The sequence below is a fragment of the Pelobates fuscus genome, chromosome 3 (assembly GCF_036172605.1).
Source record: "Pelobates fuscus isolate aPelFus1 chromosome 3, aPelFus1.pri, whole genome shotgun sequence".
Taxonomy (NCBI): domain Eukaryota; kingdom Metazoa; phylum Chordata; class Amphibia; order Anura; family Pelobatidae; genus Pelobates; species Pelobates fuscus.
Genome location: NC_086319.1, coordinates 218,802,128 through 218,819,938, shown reverse-complemented (window position 1 = coordinate 218,819,938; position 17,811 = coordinate 218,802,128). Strand labels below are relative to the sequence as shown.

The window sequence follows — 17,811 nt, the reverse complement described above, 5'->3', positions numbered from 1 at the left end:
AACATTTTTAACAAGCTTTTGTAATGATGTAAGACAGTGATCATACAAACATTCCAAGCTCTATAACCACTGTGGAATGCTATGACAAAATTTTCACAGGGGCGGCATTCCCATCAAGCAGCAGCAGGATCCTCTGTTCTCGTGATCCGCTATGGCAACCCGCGTCAACACTCTCGCGGATCGCGAGAACAGAGGACCCTGCTGCTGCTGGATGGGAAACGAGGATGCAGAGTTCTGGGCCCCTCTTCACTGCCCATCTAAAGCTGTGCCACCGGACCACCAGTCGAGGAGGATGAGACGGGCAGGTAAGTGGCAGCACTTATTTCACACAACATACACACTGCATCTGCATACATTACACACCCACTGCACACACTACACACACACTGCACACACTACACACACACTGCACACACTACATACACACTGCACACTTCATACACTATACACACACACTGCATACACTATACACACACTGCATACACTATACACACACTGCATACACTATACACACACTGCATACACTATACACACACTGCATACACTATACAAGCGCACACGCAAACACACACTTATACATGTGTATCTGTATGTCTGTGTATCTGTGTTTGTTTTCCGTGTGTCTGTGTATCTGTATGTGTGCCTGTGTCTCTCTCTGTATGTGTGTTTGTGTCTGTATCTGTGTATGACTGTGTTTCTATATAAGTACGTGTGTCTGTGTATCTGTATGTGTGCCAGTGTGTATATATGTACATACATCTCAGCATTTCGTCTACACTACACACAAATACAACCCTGCATCCAAATGTCAACACTACATAAAAAGACACCACCATATTAAAAAACCACACTACAGAAAAATGCACGCCTGCATTCAAATGCCAATACGTGCAAACACACCCGCACATTCACTCACACAAACTCCATACAAAAACATGCTTACATTAAAAATATTCAAACACTGCTCAGTGCCAAATACATAAAAAAGTGCAGTTTTTTTTTTACATTGCAAAGTTGGGAGGGGGTGGGGGGTGCCAAATAAAGGATCCGCCCCAGGTGCCAAATGCTCCAGGTACGCCCCTGACTGTAAGGGAAAGATGGGAAAAAGGACAAACAACCATTAGTTGGTAAGGACCTAAAAATGTTCAAGCTAGCAGCTGTTTATTTGGTTTCCTCTGTTGCCTTAATTTTTATTTTATTATTATTTATTTTCATTATTAAATATTTTCATTAGATATCTCCAAACTCATCTTAAACGTGACAACACTAAAACATTTCACACTCCTGGTCATATTACAGTCAGTTAACTTTAGGAACGAGCTAGATCCTTAGAGGGACTCATCATACGAAGTTATACAATGTCACAATAAAGGCCTTCCCCCAAGTGCTTATGGTAAGGGACCAGAAATGTAGCTATTTCCTATGTTATTTAGCCATAGGTCGTATCTATCTTGTTGACCTTTGACAAGACCACTTTCCATTTCTATTTTGAATTTCAGTTGTTCTTTGACTACATGATTGTTCTTAAAATTTAAGAACAATCTTTGTCACAAAACAGATGTCTATCATACCTTTGCAGCCATCAGGACCAAATCCATAGCTGCCAACAGAGCACCGGTTACAGCAGCGCCCTGTAACATTAGGTTTGCAGGAACATCGACCTCCAAATTTATTGCAGCTAGTACTTAATGAGCCATCCACATTACATGCACATTCTGAAAGTGAAATAAGATTGCAATTTACACCATATTTTATCTAGCATTGCCCAGAAAATTAGATATAGCAGTGTGTTTATAGAACCTTAGGCAACAATTGTAATACATCCTGCTAATACTACTACCACATTCCATATAAAAATGTATGTGTAATATGACATCAGTTATATTATTAGGGAAAGTGTGAGTTATTAACCTTAAAGGGACTCTATAGTCACCAGAACAACTACAGCTTAATGTAGTTGTTCTGGTGAGAATAATCATTGCCTTCAGGTATTTTAATGCAAACACTGCCTTTGCAGAGAAAAGGTAGTGTTTACATTGCCCCTAGGGACACCTCCAAGTGGCCATTACTCTGATGGCCACTGAAAATGCTTCCTGGGGCAGTGCTGCACAGTATGTAACACTGCAGTTCAGCGTCTCCATGCTCTGCATGGGGACGCTGAATTTTCCTCATGGAGATCCTTTTTTTAAATGCATCTCTATGAAGAAGTGCTGATTGGCCAAAACAGTGTTTGGCCCCGCCCCTTTCCCACCTCCATGTCAATTTTAGCCAATCCAATGCTTTCCCTATGACCCTATGGGAAAGCATCGGATTGGCTAAAAATCACAATTCGGATGATATCACCAAGGAGGCAGATTAGGGCGGGGTCAGCACCCGTGGTTCCGGGCATCGCTGGAAATAAGGTGAGGTTTAATTCCTTTTAAGGTGGCTGAGGGGGAGAAAGCCACCTAAATGGTGGGTTTAACACTATAGGGTCAGGAATATATGTTTGTGTTCCTGACCCTATAGTGTTCCTTTAAATGACATATTATGAGGTTTAAGTCTATATACAAAATGGGATTGCATGCATCAACCTAATTTCTTACTTGGTCCTCCGTGGCTAGGAGTGGCACACTCCCAACAATAGGCAATTCCGAAAGCCCAAGCATACTAGAAGTGGATTCAAGCAGGGTTTAATAGCAACAAGCCACAAGACAATGTTTTGACTCTGCTATGGAGTCTTTGTCAAGTCCAAACATATACACATAGTCAGGGCCGGACTGGCCCACTGGGACACCGGGAAATTTCCCGGTGGGCCGTAGGAAGGGGGAGCTGGCTGTTCTGTCTCTGCTCCCCGCCCTTGCGCGCTACTTAATAAGACCGGGGCCGGAATATGGTGTCATATTTCGACTCTGGTCTCATTAAGCTGCGTGCTGGGAAGCAGAGACAGAACAGCCAGCTCCCCCTGTGGCCGCCAGAAGAGCCAGCTCCCCCTGCGGCCGCCATCAGAGCTGTCCCTGCGGCTGCCAGCACACCCATCTGTCTGCCCACAGACAGCAACAATTATGTGTGTCAGTCTGTCAGTGGGACTGTATGTGTGTGTGTCTGTTTCATGCTGTGGGTGTGTCTGTCTGTCATGGTGTGTGTTTGTTTGTGTTATGGTGTGTGTGTGTGTGTCTGTCTGTGTCATGGTCTGTGTGTGTCTATCATGGTGTGTGTGTGTGTGTGTCTATCATGGTGTGTGTGTGTGTGTCTGTCTCACGGTGTGTGTGTGTGTGTGTCTGTCTCACGTAATGTGTGTGTCTGTCTGAGTCACGGTGTGTCTGTATCATGGTGTATGTGTGTGTCTGTCTGTCTCATGGTGTATGTGTGTGTGTGTGTCTGTCTGTCTCATGGTGTGTGTGTGTGTGTCTGTCTGTCTCATGGTGTGTGTTTGTGTGTGTCTGTCTCATGGTGTGTGTGTGTGTGTGTCTCATGGTGTGTGTGTGTGTGTGTCTGTCTCATGGTGTGTGTGTGTGTCTGTCTCATGGTGTGTGTGTGTGTGTCTCTCATGGTGTGTGTGTGTGTGTCTGTCTCATGGTGTGTGTGTGTGTGTCTGTCTCATGGTGTGTGTGTGTGTGTCTGTCTCATGGTGTGTGTGTGTGTGTGTGTGTCTGTCTCATGGTGTGTGTGTGTGTGTCTGTCTGTCTGTCTGTCTCATGGTGTGTGTGTGTGTGTGTGTCTGTCTGTCTCATGGTGTGTGTGTGTGTGTGTGTCTCATGGGGTGTGTGTGTGTGTGTGTCTGTCTCATGGTGTGTGGGTGTGTGTCTGTCTCATGGGGTGTGTGTGTGTGTGTGTGCCTGTCTCATGGTGTGTGGGTGTGTGTCTGTCTCATGGTGTGTGTCTGTCTCATGGTGTGTGTGTGTGTGTGTGTGTGTCTCATGGTGTGTGTGTGTGTGTGTGTGTCTGTCTGTCTCATGGTGTGTGTGTATGTCTGTCTCATGGTGTGTGTGTGTGTGTGTGTCTGTCTCATGGTGTGTGTGTGTCTGTCTCATGGTGTGTGTGTGTCTGTCTGTCTCATGGTGTGTGTGTGTGTGTGTCTGTCTCATGGTGTGTGTGTGTGTCTCATGGTGTGTGTGTGTGTGTCTGTCTGTCTGTCTGTCTCATGGTGTGTGTGTGTGTGTGTGTGTGTGTCTGTCTCATGGTGTGTGAGTGTGTGTCTGTCTCATGGTGTGTGTCTGTCTCATGGTGTGTGTGTGTGTGTGTGTGTGTGTGTGTGTGTCATGGTGTGTGTGTCTGTCTCATGGTGTGTGTGTCTGTCTCATGGTGTGTGTGTGTGTGTGTCTGTCTCATGGTGTGTGTGTGTGTGTCTGTCTCATGGTGTGTGTGTGTGTGTGTCTATCATGGTGTGTGTGTGTGTGTCTGTCTCACGGTGTGTGTGTGTGTGTGTCTGTCTCACGTAATGTGTGTGTCTGTCTGAGTCACGGTGTGTCTGTATCATGGTGTATGTGTGTGTGTGTCTGTCTGTCTCATGGTGTATGTGTGTGTGTGTGTCTGTCTGTCTCATGGTGTGTGTGTGTGTGTCTGTCTGTCTCATGGTGTGTGTGTGTGTGTGTCTGTCTCATGGTGTGTGTGTGTGTCTGTCTCATGGTGTGTGTGTGTGTCTGTCTGTCTCATGGTGTGTGTGTGTGTCTGTCTCATGGTGTGTGTGTGTGTGTCTCTCATGGTGTGTGTGTGTGTGTCTGTCTCATGGTGTGTGTGTGTGTGTCTGTCTCATGGTGTGTGTGTGTGTGTCTGTCTCATGGTGTGTGTGTGTGTGTGTGTGTCTGTCTCATGGTGTGTGTGTGTGTGTCTGTCTGTCTGTCTGTCTCATGGTGTGTGTGTGTGTGTGTGTGTGTCTGTCTGTCTCATGGTGTGTGTGTGTGTGTGTCTCATGGGGTGTGTGTGTGTGTGTGTCTGTCTCATGGTGTGTGGGTGTGTGTCTGTCTCATGGGGTGGGTGTGTGTGTGTGTGTCTGTCTCATGGTGTGTGGGTGTGTGTCTGTCTCATGGTGTGTGTCTGTCTCATGGTGTGTGTCTGTCTCATGGTGTGTGTGTGTGTGTGTGTGTGTGTGTCTGTCTGTCTCATGGTGTGTGTGTATGTCTGTCTCATGGTGTGTGTGTGTGTGTGTGTCTGTCTCATGGTGTGTGTGTGTGTGTGTGTGTCTGTCTCATGGTGTGTGTGTGTCTGTCTCATGGTGTGTGTGTGTGTCTGTCTGTCTCATGGTGTGTGTGTGTGTGTGTCTGTCTCATGGTGTGTGTGTGTGTGTCTGTCTCATGGTGTGTGTGTGTGTGTGTCTGTCTCATGGTGTGTGTGTGTGTGTGTGTCTGTCTGTCTGTCTCATGGTGTGTGTGTGTGTGTCTGTCTGTCTCATGGTGTGTGAGTGTGTGTCTGTCTCATGGTGTGTGTCTGTCTCATGGTGTGTGTGTGTGTGTGTGTCATGGTGTGTGTGTCTGTCTCATGGTGTGTGTGTCTGTCTCATGGTGTGTGTGTGTGTGTCTGTCTCATGGTGTGTGTGTGTGTGTGTGTCTGTCTCATGGTGTGTGTGTGTGTGTGTCTGTCTCATGGTGTGTGTGTGTGTGTCTGTCTCATGGTGTGTGTGTGTGTGTGTGTCTGTCTCATGGTGTGTGTGTGTCTCTGTCTCATGGTGTGTGTGTGTGTGTCTGTTTCATGGTGTGTGTGTGTGTGCGTCTGTCTCATGGTGTGTGTGTGTGTCTGTCTCATGGTGTGTGTGTGTGTGTCTGTCTCATGGTGTGTGTGTGTGTCTGTCTCATGGTGTGTGTGTGTGTGTCTGTCTCATGGTGTGTGTGTCTGTCTCATGGTGTGTGTGTCTGTCTCATGGTGTGTGTGTCTGTCTGTCATGTAATGTGTGTGTCTGTCTGTCATGTAATGTGTGTGTCTGTCTGTCATGTAATGTGTGTGTCTGTCTGAGTCACGGTGTGTCTGTATCATGGTGTGTGTGTCTGTGTCATGTAATGTGTGTGTCTGTCTGAGTCACGGTGTGTCTGTATCATGGTGTGTGTGTCTGTGTCATGTAATGTGTGTGTCTGTCTGAGTCACGGTGTGTCTGTATCATGGTGTATGTGTGTGTCTGTCTGTCTCATGGTGTGTGTCTGGTAATGTGTGTGTCTGTCTGAGTCACGGTGTGTCTGTATCATGGTGTGTGTGTCTGTCTGTCATGGTGTGTGTGTGTCATGGTGTGTGTGTGTCTGTCTGTCTGCGTCAGGGTCTGTGTCATGGTGTGTCTGTCATGGTATGTGTGTGTATGTCTGTCATGGTATGTGTGTGTATGTCTGTCATGGTATGTGTGTGTGTGTGTGTCATGGTATGTGTGTGTGTGTCTGTCGTGGTGTATGTGTGTGTGTCTGTCGTGGTGTATGTGTGTGTGTGTCATGGTGCATGTGTGTGTCTGTTTTTAAAAATAGTGTTTTTACTCACCTTTTTTTTCCCCCCCAACGTTGTGCTGGTCTCCCCTCAACTGGCCCTGCCTCTATGACTGAGATCATCAAGCTTGATTATCTCAGCCAATCCGCACTGACACAGGAAGCACCTCTAGTGACCGTCTGAGTGTCTGTCACTAGAGGTGTCACTAGTAAGCAATGCAAACACGGTCTTTTCTATTAACCCCTTAAGGACACATGACATGTGTGACATGTCATGATTCCCTTTTATTCCAGAAGTTTGGTCCTTAAGGGGTTAAACAGCATACTGGGATATTTCCCAGTAGTATCTGGAGCCACCAGAATTCCATACAATGATGAGTATTCATGGTGTTCTTGAATGCGTTTACAAGTAACATCAGGGTGAGTTTGCCTATGACATTTATATCACACTCCGGTTGGCATTAGTAATAGTGGAGTCTTAGAAACCATTTATTTTTATCTCTCTAGATCTCTGTACAAGTTCAATTATGTCATGCAGGGTATATGAACATTACAAAGATATATATTGTTACGCCTTGTGACTCCAGAAGTGCCATTTGTTCGTACTTGACCTCCAAGTTAGAATTTGACAGCTCTCTCCTGTTACGACCCATTACAACCTATTTTGTCGCTCTCAGAACCATGAGGAGCTGAAATGGAACTTCAGATAACAACTTCAGCTGGAGATGTGCCTGGATCACTAACCACTGACCTCACTTACTGGACTAATTGTAAGGAAATGGTCAAAATGATACTTACTAACAGCTCCGTTATGAATGCGAGCCGACATGCTGACAATAAGCCTCTCACACACATCAGGAAGGATTTCTGTTCCAACTTCAGAAGCGATTTCAATGCAGTTATAATAATTATATTCTTCTAACTCTTCTATGCTGCATAGGTTGTTTATTGAATCAATTTTGGGAATCAGTCCAAGCTATTAAGGGACAAGAAAAAAAAAAGATACATATTTTAATACATTTAAAAAATAAATGGAAAAAGCAGATGTACATGCACATGTGGAAGCTGCATTTATGTTGCTGCAGTAAACATTATAGGACGTGTGTGTCATCTGTGTAACTTAACATTGTCTGTCAAAACACATTTGATTTTTTTCTGAATTTAGTGATAACTGCTAAACATGGTAATCATATATCCATGTATAATATATAACCAACAGCCCAGTCTGAGGTTTTGAGTGCTCCAGGACAGGTTTTCATTAAGGATAGCTCTGCATTTTGCTGAAGGGACTTAACTACTAGCATACAAGCACCATAATCAGTACAATATGGTATAATACTTATGGTGGTTATGGTATCTATTTATGAACCCAGTTGAGACTTGTTGGTTCTAAAAGTGCTTCCAAACAAAGTTATTGTCACTGATAAGTTGTACATGTTGGATGGTAAGATGCTTTAAAGGAACACTATAGTCACCTAAATTACTTTAGCTAAATAAAGCAGTTTTAGTGTATAGATCATTCCCCTGCAATTTCACTGCTCAATTCACTGTCATTTAGGAGTTAAATCACTTTGTTTCTGTTTATGCAGCCCTAGCCACACCTCCCCTGGCTATGATTGACAGAGCCTGCATGAAAAAGAAAACTGGTTTCACTTTCAAACAGATGTAATTTTCCTTAAATAATTGTATCTCAATCTCTAAATTGAACTTTAATCACATACAGGAGGCTCTTGCAGGGTCTAGCAGGCTATTAACATAGAAGGGGATAAGAAAATCTTAATTAAACAGAACTTGCAATAAAGAAAGCCTAAATAGGGCTCTCTTTACAGGAAGTGTTTATGGAAGGCTGTGCAAGTCACATGCAGGGAGGTGTGACTAGGGTTCATAAACAAAGGGATTTAACTCCTAAATGGCAGAAGATTGAGCAGTGAGGCTGCAGGGGCATGTTCTATACACCAAAACTGCTTCATTAAGCTAAAGTTGTTCAGGTGACTATAGTGTCCCTTTAACCAAAGTCTTGTGAAATGCAAAGTGTTTGTGACCAGGGCTTTTTGGTAGTTTTGTAATGTGTTCATTATATCACAATTTTACCCTTTCTAAGTGCAAACATACATATGATATATATTTTTTTAACCCCTTCAGGACGGGTGACGAACGAGGTCCGTCATCCAGGGAATACCCTTAACGACGGGTGACGGACCTCGTCCGTCACACGGTAAAATTAACCCCAGATCGCCGCAATCGCGGCGATCGTGGGGTTAATGGTGCTCCCGGTCTGCCTCTGTATTAGAGGCAGACTGGGAGCACCGGATCGGGCTGCCCCAGCACATGTACCCGCTCTGACAGCATGTCAGAGCGAGCACATGTGCTGTGTATACTTACCTTACGCCTCCCTGCACTTCTGGGTTCACTGTGAAGTGCAGGGAGACAGATCAGTGCTGATCCTGCCCCCTAGTGTAAAAAAAAAAAAAGTAAATTTAAAATCCCACCCCCCTTTACCCATTTTAATAAAAAATTAACCCCTTCCCTGCCAATTGATCACTGACTACAGTGATCAATTGGCAGGGATTACATTTTAATATGATCTGATTTTTTTTTTTTAACCCCTGAGGGTTAATTATTTTTTTTTTTAACCCTCAGGGGTTAGATTTATTTTATTAATTAATTTTAATATTTTAAAATTATAAATTTAGCTAGCTGGGGAGGGTGGAAGTTAGTGGGGAATTGGGGGATTTAGTGTTAGGCTAACTAGGGGTTAACGTTAAAAAAAGTTTTAAAATTAGCTTTAAAAAGTTACAAAATTAAGTTTAAAAAAAGTTTTAATAACGTGTAAGTAAAAAATTTAAAAAAATAAACCCTTTACCCAGTCCAAATAAAAATTAACCCCTTCCCTGCCAGTCGATCACTGCCTACAGTGATCAAAATACAGATCACAGTCTAATTTTTTTTAACCCCTGACGATTAACTTTTATTTATTTTTTAACCCTCAGGGGTTAAATTTATTTAATTAACTAATTTAAATATTGTATAATTCAATATTTTGCTAGCTGGGGTGGGTGGGAGTTATGGGGAATTTACTAATAGTGCTGCTTACTGCTAGTTAGGGGTTAACGGTAAAAAAAAAGCTTAGAAAAATGTTAAATCTGTAAAAAAAAAGTTTTACGAAAGTTTAAGAAACTTTAAAAAAATTAATAAGCATAACAAAAGTTTAAAAAATAGTTTTAAAAAGTAAAAAAAGGTTTAAAAAGTTAAAAAATACATTTAATAACGCTCATTACCACTACACCTGGTACAAGCTAGCGGAAAAATGATCCCACGCTAAGGTTCAAAATATGCCTTTTGAATTACCCTGGGATGTCTTCTTTAAGAAATGGTATGGCTTTATGGGGTATTTGGATTATATAGCCTGGTATAATACTCTAAAATGGGACATGGGCACAGCGTAAAAATTTAAAGTTTAAAGTTTGAAAAAAGGGTCCCAAATGTGCCCCTCCGATGTCCACATTTACCTGGCAAAGGTAAATACGGGGGTATTTTTTTACTCAGCCGACATAGCTGGGCAACATATAAAGTATTATAGAGTGGTGGTACACATAAGGTTTGCAAAATATACTGTGCAAACTCACTTTGTGTGTCAAAAAGGCAGAAAAAACGCTTATTACCACTACACCTGGTACAAGCTAGCGGAAAAATTATCCCACGCTAAGGTTCAAAATATGCCTTTTGAAATACCCTGGGGTGTCTACTTTAAGAAATGGTAGGCCTTTGTGGGGTAGTTTGAATTTAAAACCTGCGAAGATGCTTGGAAATTGCACATAGGCCCAGCGTCAAAATCCAAAGTTCTGTAAAAACTGATATGGCTTGGTCTCCAATATGGCACTGTAGCTTCACGAAATAGTGCCATAGACATACAATGGGGGTGTCCTTTTACTCAGAAGACTTAGCTGAGCATAATTTGGGGGTTTGAACTTAGTGGCACATATAAAATATACAAAATGCCCAGCAAAAATGCAATCCGTATGTAAAAAATGCACAAAATTATTTTTTACCACATACTTTGGCATGTAATGGTAAAAAAATGGGGGCATGTTAAGGCACAATATGCACCTTATGAGATACCCTGGAGTGTCTACTTTTACAAATGGTAGGCCTTTGTGGTTTTTTTTTTGAACAGTCAAACTGTTATAATACCCCAAATGGAAGCATAGGCTCATTAAATCCGTCTCTCAAAATTCTACTGTGAATACTGAAAAGGACAGGTCTCCTATATGGCACTGTAGCTTCATGAAATAGTGCCAAAGACATACAATGGGGGTACCGTTGTACTCAGCAGAAGTAACTGAACACATAATAAAACTTTGTACAGGAATAGCACACACCAACTTTACAAAATACACATGAGAATTTCTTTGTTATAAGTTAGTGTGCGAAAACCCCCAAAAAACACAATTTTACTCCAATATTTAGCAGAGGTTGGCGGTAAAATGGCTACGTATAAAGTGTCAAAACAACCTTAGGTAAATAGCCTGTGGTGTCTACTTTTTATAAATATATACTTTTGTGTGCCAATTTTGTTTTCTTTTATGGCTATTAAGCTTACAAGACAAACATACCAAATTCTAAAATCGCTCCATATTAAAAGTTTATTTTACTCCTTGTGCTTTGTGACCTGTAACTACCAAAAAAAACTGAAAATCCCAGACACATTATATATTCTGTAAATCAGAACAACTAAATAAATTTATTTTTAATTACTTTCCTTAACCTGCACTAATTGTGCACACATTATTATTGCAAAAACTGTTAAAAAATATTTTTCATTTTTTTTGCATTTGTCTGTATTTTTTAATAATAAATAAGCATTTATGTAAATATATGTTACATCAAATTAAAGCCCTTTCTGTCCTTTAAAAAACGGTATATAATATGCGTTGGTGCAATAAATTAGTAAAATGCAAATTGCAGTTGAACGCAAACAGCAAAAAAATGCAAAAAATGCTTGTCATTAAGTGAAAGACAAGCCTCTGAAGCTCTGTCCTTAAGGGGTTAAAGGAGAAATAGGGCGTTTTGTTGATACCACATGCATTGTGACAGAGCACAGGGCATTGTGGTTGATGGTATCTATATTTTACCAAAATATTGAAATGCAATATGTGGTCTTATTGCCCCAGGGAGAATGTTTGTTTTGATTCAGCCACGACAAAGGAAATTCTGTAAGTTAATATGGGTCCTTGGAATGGAGCATTTAGAGACAAGGGAGGGCGAGATCTCCACTCAACACAAAGCTGCTACTAAATTTCCCTGTCACTGATTCAGGGAAGGAGGACACAATCAGTGAGTGAGACTGCAATTCTAAGAAAAAAACATTCTTAAATTCAAAAATGCAGGATGTTGTTAAGGCTTTACTGCAGGTTGTGGCTGCACAGCAACAAACTACTGCCACCCAGCAAGAAAACATTACAGGCATGCAGCAACTGCTGTTTTCACAAAAAGAGGAGCAGAAAAATGCACTTGTGCCATCCAGATCTAAGAGCCATCTGTGAGGCTGGCCAGGTGTACTGCGGAAGTGCCACACAGCTCTAAGAGAGTGAGTAACTATTTACATAAGAAGGTGGCTACAGGGGGCGGGGCCTGACTGTCATGGAGGAGAGACGCGCTTTGCTCGAGCTCCTCTCCTCTGCGAGCCAAAACTGCGATTTTAACCCGCATTCTGCCTCAACGAGAGCAGCATAAGAGACCTACACAACCCCTGACTCACCGGAGACCCACTACAGGGCGACTAAGTGTGTAGGAGGCTAACCTGCGGTACAGCTCTATCCATGCGGCCAGTTGTGCACTGGATGGGAGAGGCGGCCGCTCTCCCGAACCAGGGCTGCTCGACGGCGACCAGTACTGAACCGGAGTCCCGTTACCCCGCCCCCACTCGGACCGGTGGGGGTGATCCCGGTCCACCCCATGGTGGATGTCCTGAGATGGTGGAAAGTGGAGGGAAAGCCATATCATCTACTGCAAACTACGGCGCCATACCCAAAATGGCGGACGAGGCAGGAGTCCCAGGCAACCCGGAGGACAAATATGGTTTCCTGTCCAGACTAGACAGAATTTTCAACTATTTCTGGCGCAAGCTGGAGAACAGAATGTGCCAACCAGCTCTGACCCACCCGGGCGACCACCCACCGAACAAGCTGACTCCACACATTCAGGTGAAGCCCACAGCTGCGGCAATGCATCGAGCCCCAACATGGCGGTGGGGCAGGAAAAAGGCCTCACAGGGACGCACAGCTGCTCCTCCACAAAAGGGTAAATACATACCTTGGAGACACCCACCACAGTCCTCGGCTGTACTAGCGACACCCAGGCGGAGAAACAAACACCACGCGCCCCTCAAACACAAGACAACACAGATGCACACACCCAAGCAGAGCAGATGCAGACCTCGCAAGTCGGTGACCCCGTGGGGAACCCCAAGCTGGGCAGGAGCTCTAGTCCAGCACCAACAACCTTGGCTACACAACACACAGCAAGCTTCTTTATCACTGGACTGTGCTCTGCCCTTGGAGGGCATAGGCTGAATAAGACACTGGGACTGAGCTGAGAGGTGAAGCTGTTCACGGTACTCTCCCCACATACCTAATTAACGGGACTTCTAGTTTTATTGCTGGCTAGCAAAGCGAATTCACCTATATTATATACATGCAGCTTATCTGAGCGTTCTTTAATTGTTTCCCTCCTGAGGTTCCGTGGAGTCAGTCCCTTCCCAGTTACACAGTTTAACCTACCAGTGACAATCTTGTTGTACCTATTCTTGCTATATCTTGTTATATACCATCACAACAAGCAGCTTGTTTGTCTTACTATGCTTCAACAGACGTGCAGTTCTCTGTGCCTCAAGGTAATTCTGGCGCACATGACCACGGTGCAAAGGCAGGGCCTACCAAAGCAGCTCATGCGACCCTCAGTACACACCCCTCCCTAGGGAAGCCTGACTAACCCTCTCTCCCTGACTGACTTATGCACGACTCCCCCTCAGTTAAGGGCCCTATACTATGACTTATGGTGCTATATACATTTGTGGTTATATTAACATACACATTGCTGGACGGGCATCACTTTCGCATCTTAGGATAATTATACATACGCTAGTTGCACCCATCCACCGCTTCTTTCACATTTACTTAAAGCATTTAATTAACATAATCCACCATCTTGAGAAACAGCCCTCTCTAGTGTACACTCAAGCAGTATATTACCTTAATCTCTTATCAAACAGGCATCCTTGCATTACATATACAACGATTCGCACACAGTTTGATAGCCGCCCTGAACATAAAATGAATGCAGGTGTTACTGCTTACCATGGTTACCTTTTGCATCTATATTTAAAATGTGCAGTTATATCTAATGCCACGGTTATGCTATATGTGTTTACTACTGCTCCTGCTGTTGTGGCAGCGCAAGACTGATTGTTATTTGTGCACAACAAAAAAAAAGAATAAAAAAAAAAGAAGATGGCTACAGATGATGTAGAGGCTTAATGTATTGTTTTTAAAAAGACAGCTGAGAGAGATGGCAGGCCTGAGTCTGAATGTGTAAGCCTTCTCGCACTGACCCTGAGTGGAGAGATTCAGAAGGCATATAATGATTTGGAGTCTGCACAACCCTTTGACTACAGTATACTGAAAGCAGAAATCTTGGCATGCCAAGGTGTCATGACAGCATTTCGGGCCAAGAGATATCACTCCTGAACTTACAACCAAGACAAAGATGTACGGTTGCAGATGTCTGACTTAATACATTTTGCCAGGAAATGGTTACAGCCAGAGGTTAACTCATCCAGCCACATCATGAAACAGCTCGTGATTGGCTGGTTCCTTCGGTGATTGCCTGTTTCCCGATGGCGCTGGGTCAGCCAGAGTGATCCTAAAACTGCTGATGAACTAGTTGCCTTGGTGGAATGGTATGGGGCAGCAGGAGAATTTCCGCAACTCTCCAACCAAGAGACACCTAGGATCCCAAAGATCCAGAGTCCCAGTAACTTGGGTAAGATTCTTTCAGATTAAAAGGGGTCTTGGGAGTTGGACTTTTACAACCCAAGAGACACTACGGCAGGAGTTTTGTGAGGCTAGAAAAGTATAATTATGCCTAATTATAATGTTATGGACATATAGCAAATGTCTGTCCTTAGAATGTTGTTGCAATGGAATGTAATATTGGTGATATGGGTGATGATTACTAACATTTTTCTCGCTCAGTATATTTGGTTACCAAAAATGATTGTCTGAAGGGCCATCCCGGGTGTACTTTAATGGTACAGGATAAAGAAGTAAATGCTTTACTAGATTCTGGGAGTATGGATAAGCTTCAAGACCAAGGTCTGTTAAAGGGACACTATAGTCACCAGAACAACTTTAGCTTAATAAAGCAGTTTTGTGTGTATAGATCATGCCATTGCAGTCTCACTGCTCAACTCTATGCCATTAACGAGTTAAGTCACTTTATTTAGCAGCCTAGACACACCTCCCTGCATGTGACTTACACATGCTTCATAAAAACTTCCTGTAAAGAGTAATCTAATGTTTAAACTTCCCTTTTCGAATATTCTGTTTAATTTGGAATTTCTAATTTATTGCTCTCTTAATCGTTTACTAGACCCAGCAGGAGCCTTCTGTGCATGATTAAAGTTTATTTTACAGAGCAGGAGATTCATTATATTAAATTAAGTTACATCTGATTGAAAGTGAAACCATATCGTTCTCAGGCAGGTTGTGTCCGTCACAGCCAGGGGAGGTGTGAGTAGGGCTGCATAAACAGAAACAAAAATGATTTAACTCATAAATGGCAGAGAATTGAGCAGTGAGACTGCAGGGGTATGATCTATACACCAAAATTGCTTCATTAAGCTAAAGTTGTTTTGGTGACTGTAGTGTCCCTTTAAGAAATATTTATATAGATGACCCCCAGAACCTAAAGAGTGCCTGTATGCATGGGGAAATACACCAGTAACCTACTGCTGAGGTAATTATTGAGATGCAAAGTAGCACAAATCATACAGTTGGTCTGGTGAAGAAATTAGTCTATGAAATTATAGTTGGCAGGTATTTTCCCAATTTATTTAAATTCATGAACAGCCATTGAAAAGGGTAACTCAGTACCAATAGAGGATGCTGTTAGTGACTTTCAATTTTCAGATATATTAAGGGATGACTTAGAGAAGTTGCTTTTAAAAAACAGCATTAAACCCATATGGAAACCCTAGTTAGAAGAAACACTGAACATGCACCTGATGTAGAACTCACTGACTTAGAGATTAACCTAAGTAACTTCAGAGCTGCGCAGATGGAGGAACCCACTATATCTGGGGCTAGAACCATATATCCATATGGAATGGCACCGCTGTTAATCCTGAAAAAGTCCTCACTTATCCATTTTTTGAAGTGGAAAATGATTTACTGTACAGAGTTGAAAAAATAGTCTGTTAAACAACCATTGGTACCCCAGGCTTATTGACACAAAGTGTGTGAGGATGCCCAAGTATTCTTGGGAGACACCTAGGGGTTGAAAAAACAACAGAGAAAATTATCAGGAGGATTTATTGGCCAGGTGTAACGGTATCAATTACAAATTATTGTTCCTCCTCTCCCGACTGCCAGTTAATTTCCCCTCTTACAGCATACTGTAGTCACTTAGTGCCCTTACCTATTATAGAGGTTCCATTTTGAGACATTAGTACGGATTGTGTGGGCCCTCTTGTAAAATCCGCACGAGGACACCAGTGCACATTGGTAATAGTGGACTGTGCTACCTGTTACCCTGAGACAATACCTATGCCTACAACTTCGGCAAAAGCTACTGCTAAGAAACTAATTTCATTGTTCAGCTAAGTTGGGATTCCCAAGTAAATACTGTAAGATCAAGGAACTCCATTTATGTTCCAAGTTACAGAATACTTATGTAATCTCCTTCCTATAAAGCAGCAGATGAACCTCAAAATATCACTCACAAACAGATGGTCTGCTGACAAGGTTCAATGAATCCATAAAAAAGGCCATTGATAAAGAAAGGAAACACTCTGTTTTTCTTTCACATTATTTAATACTCACTATTAGAGAAGTCCCTCTAGTCTCTACTGGGTTTTTACCTTTTAAACTCGTGTATGGTAGGCACCCCAAAGGATTGCTAGATATAGCCAAAGAGACTTGGAAGCATAAGTCTACACCACACAGAAGTGGCGAGCATGTATCTCCGATGCAAGAACAGATGCAGCCATAATGCTCATTGTTAAAGAACACATGGAAAATGCCCAACATCAGCAGAATAGAGTCTGAATGTTTAAACCTGGAGATAGAGTGCTAGTTTTGGTTCCTAAGGTAGAGAACAAATTCTTAGCAATGTGTCATGGACCATACCAAGGCTTTGAGAGAGTGGGCAAAGAGAAGCCTGCAAGACGAAAGGATCTACAAACCTAGCATGTAAATCTATTTAAGCCATGGGAACAAAGAAGAATGCTTGTAACTGTAGAAGCACCACACCTCCCTCCAAAGAACCATATATCAGAAACCTGACTATCCACCAGAAGAGGGAGGCAAAATACTTAATTAGACTGAATAAAGATGTTTTCCCCACAGTTCAAGTTAGAACTCCTCTAATAAGGCATGCTATTATAACCTAACTGGAGAAATGGATCCATCTTAAGCCATATAGAATAGCAGAAGTTCATAGAGAATGAATCAAAGCAATTGTGCTTGTACTAAAACCTGATGATATAATCAGATTTTGCAGTGATGGCCGGATGCTTAAAGCAAAAATCAAATTTGATGTGTATTCTATGCCAAGTGTTGACGAACTTGTGGAAAGACTTTGGAAAGCCCGGTACCTTACCATACTGGATCTGACCAAGGGTTATTGGCAGGTACCACTCACAGCCCAGGCAAAGGAGATAACTGCCTTTTACAGTACAAAGTACAATTACATTTTGGCCCACATGGGGCTCCAGCAACATTTCAAAGAAAGATTGACTGAATCATAAAGGCACATACCATTTATTCAGCTGCTTACTTAGATGATGTAGTTATACACATTGAGGATAGGGAGTCTCACTTATCAAAAGTGTAATCCATCCTTAATTCCATATGAAATGCTGTCCTGACAGCAAACCTTACTAAGTGTACTTTTGGCCTAGAGAAGGCTAAGTATTTAGGTTATTCCACTGGGCTTCAACTTGCTAGTTGAAACCATACGGAATTAGCCTCCACCATTGACTATGAAACAGCTCAGGACACTTCTTGGTCTTTTATTACTATTATTATAATCTTCAACTTTGATATTATAGCATGTCCCTGGCATGGTGAAATGGTCCCCTCAAAGCTGAGCAAACATTTCAAAGTCTCACAGAAGCCATATGCATTCAACCTGTGTTGGACACACCTAATTC

General features: G+C 42.6%; 1 protein-coding gene across 1 annotated transcript in view; it reads right to left on the bottom strand.

The window, feature by feature from the left end:
* Window positions 1–17,811, bottom strand: part of LAMB4 (laminin subunit beta 4) — a 344,917-nt gene that overhangs the window by 202,690 nt on the left and 124,416 nt on the right. The window contains exons 19-20 of the mRNA XM_063448083.1: window positions 7,179–7,356; window positions 1,572–1,715 (exon numbers count right to left, since the gene is read on the bottom strand). Coding sequence (XP_063304153.1) covers window positions 1,572–1,715; window positions 7,179–7,356 — 322 coding nt within the window. The remainder of the gene's footprint in view (window positions 1–1,571; window positions 1,716–7,178; window positions 7,357–17,811) is intronic.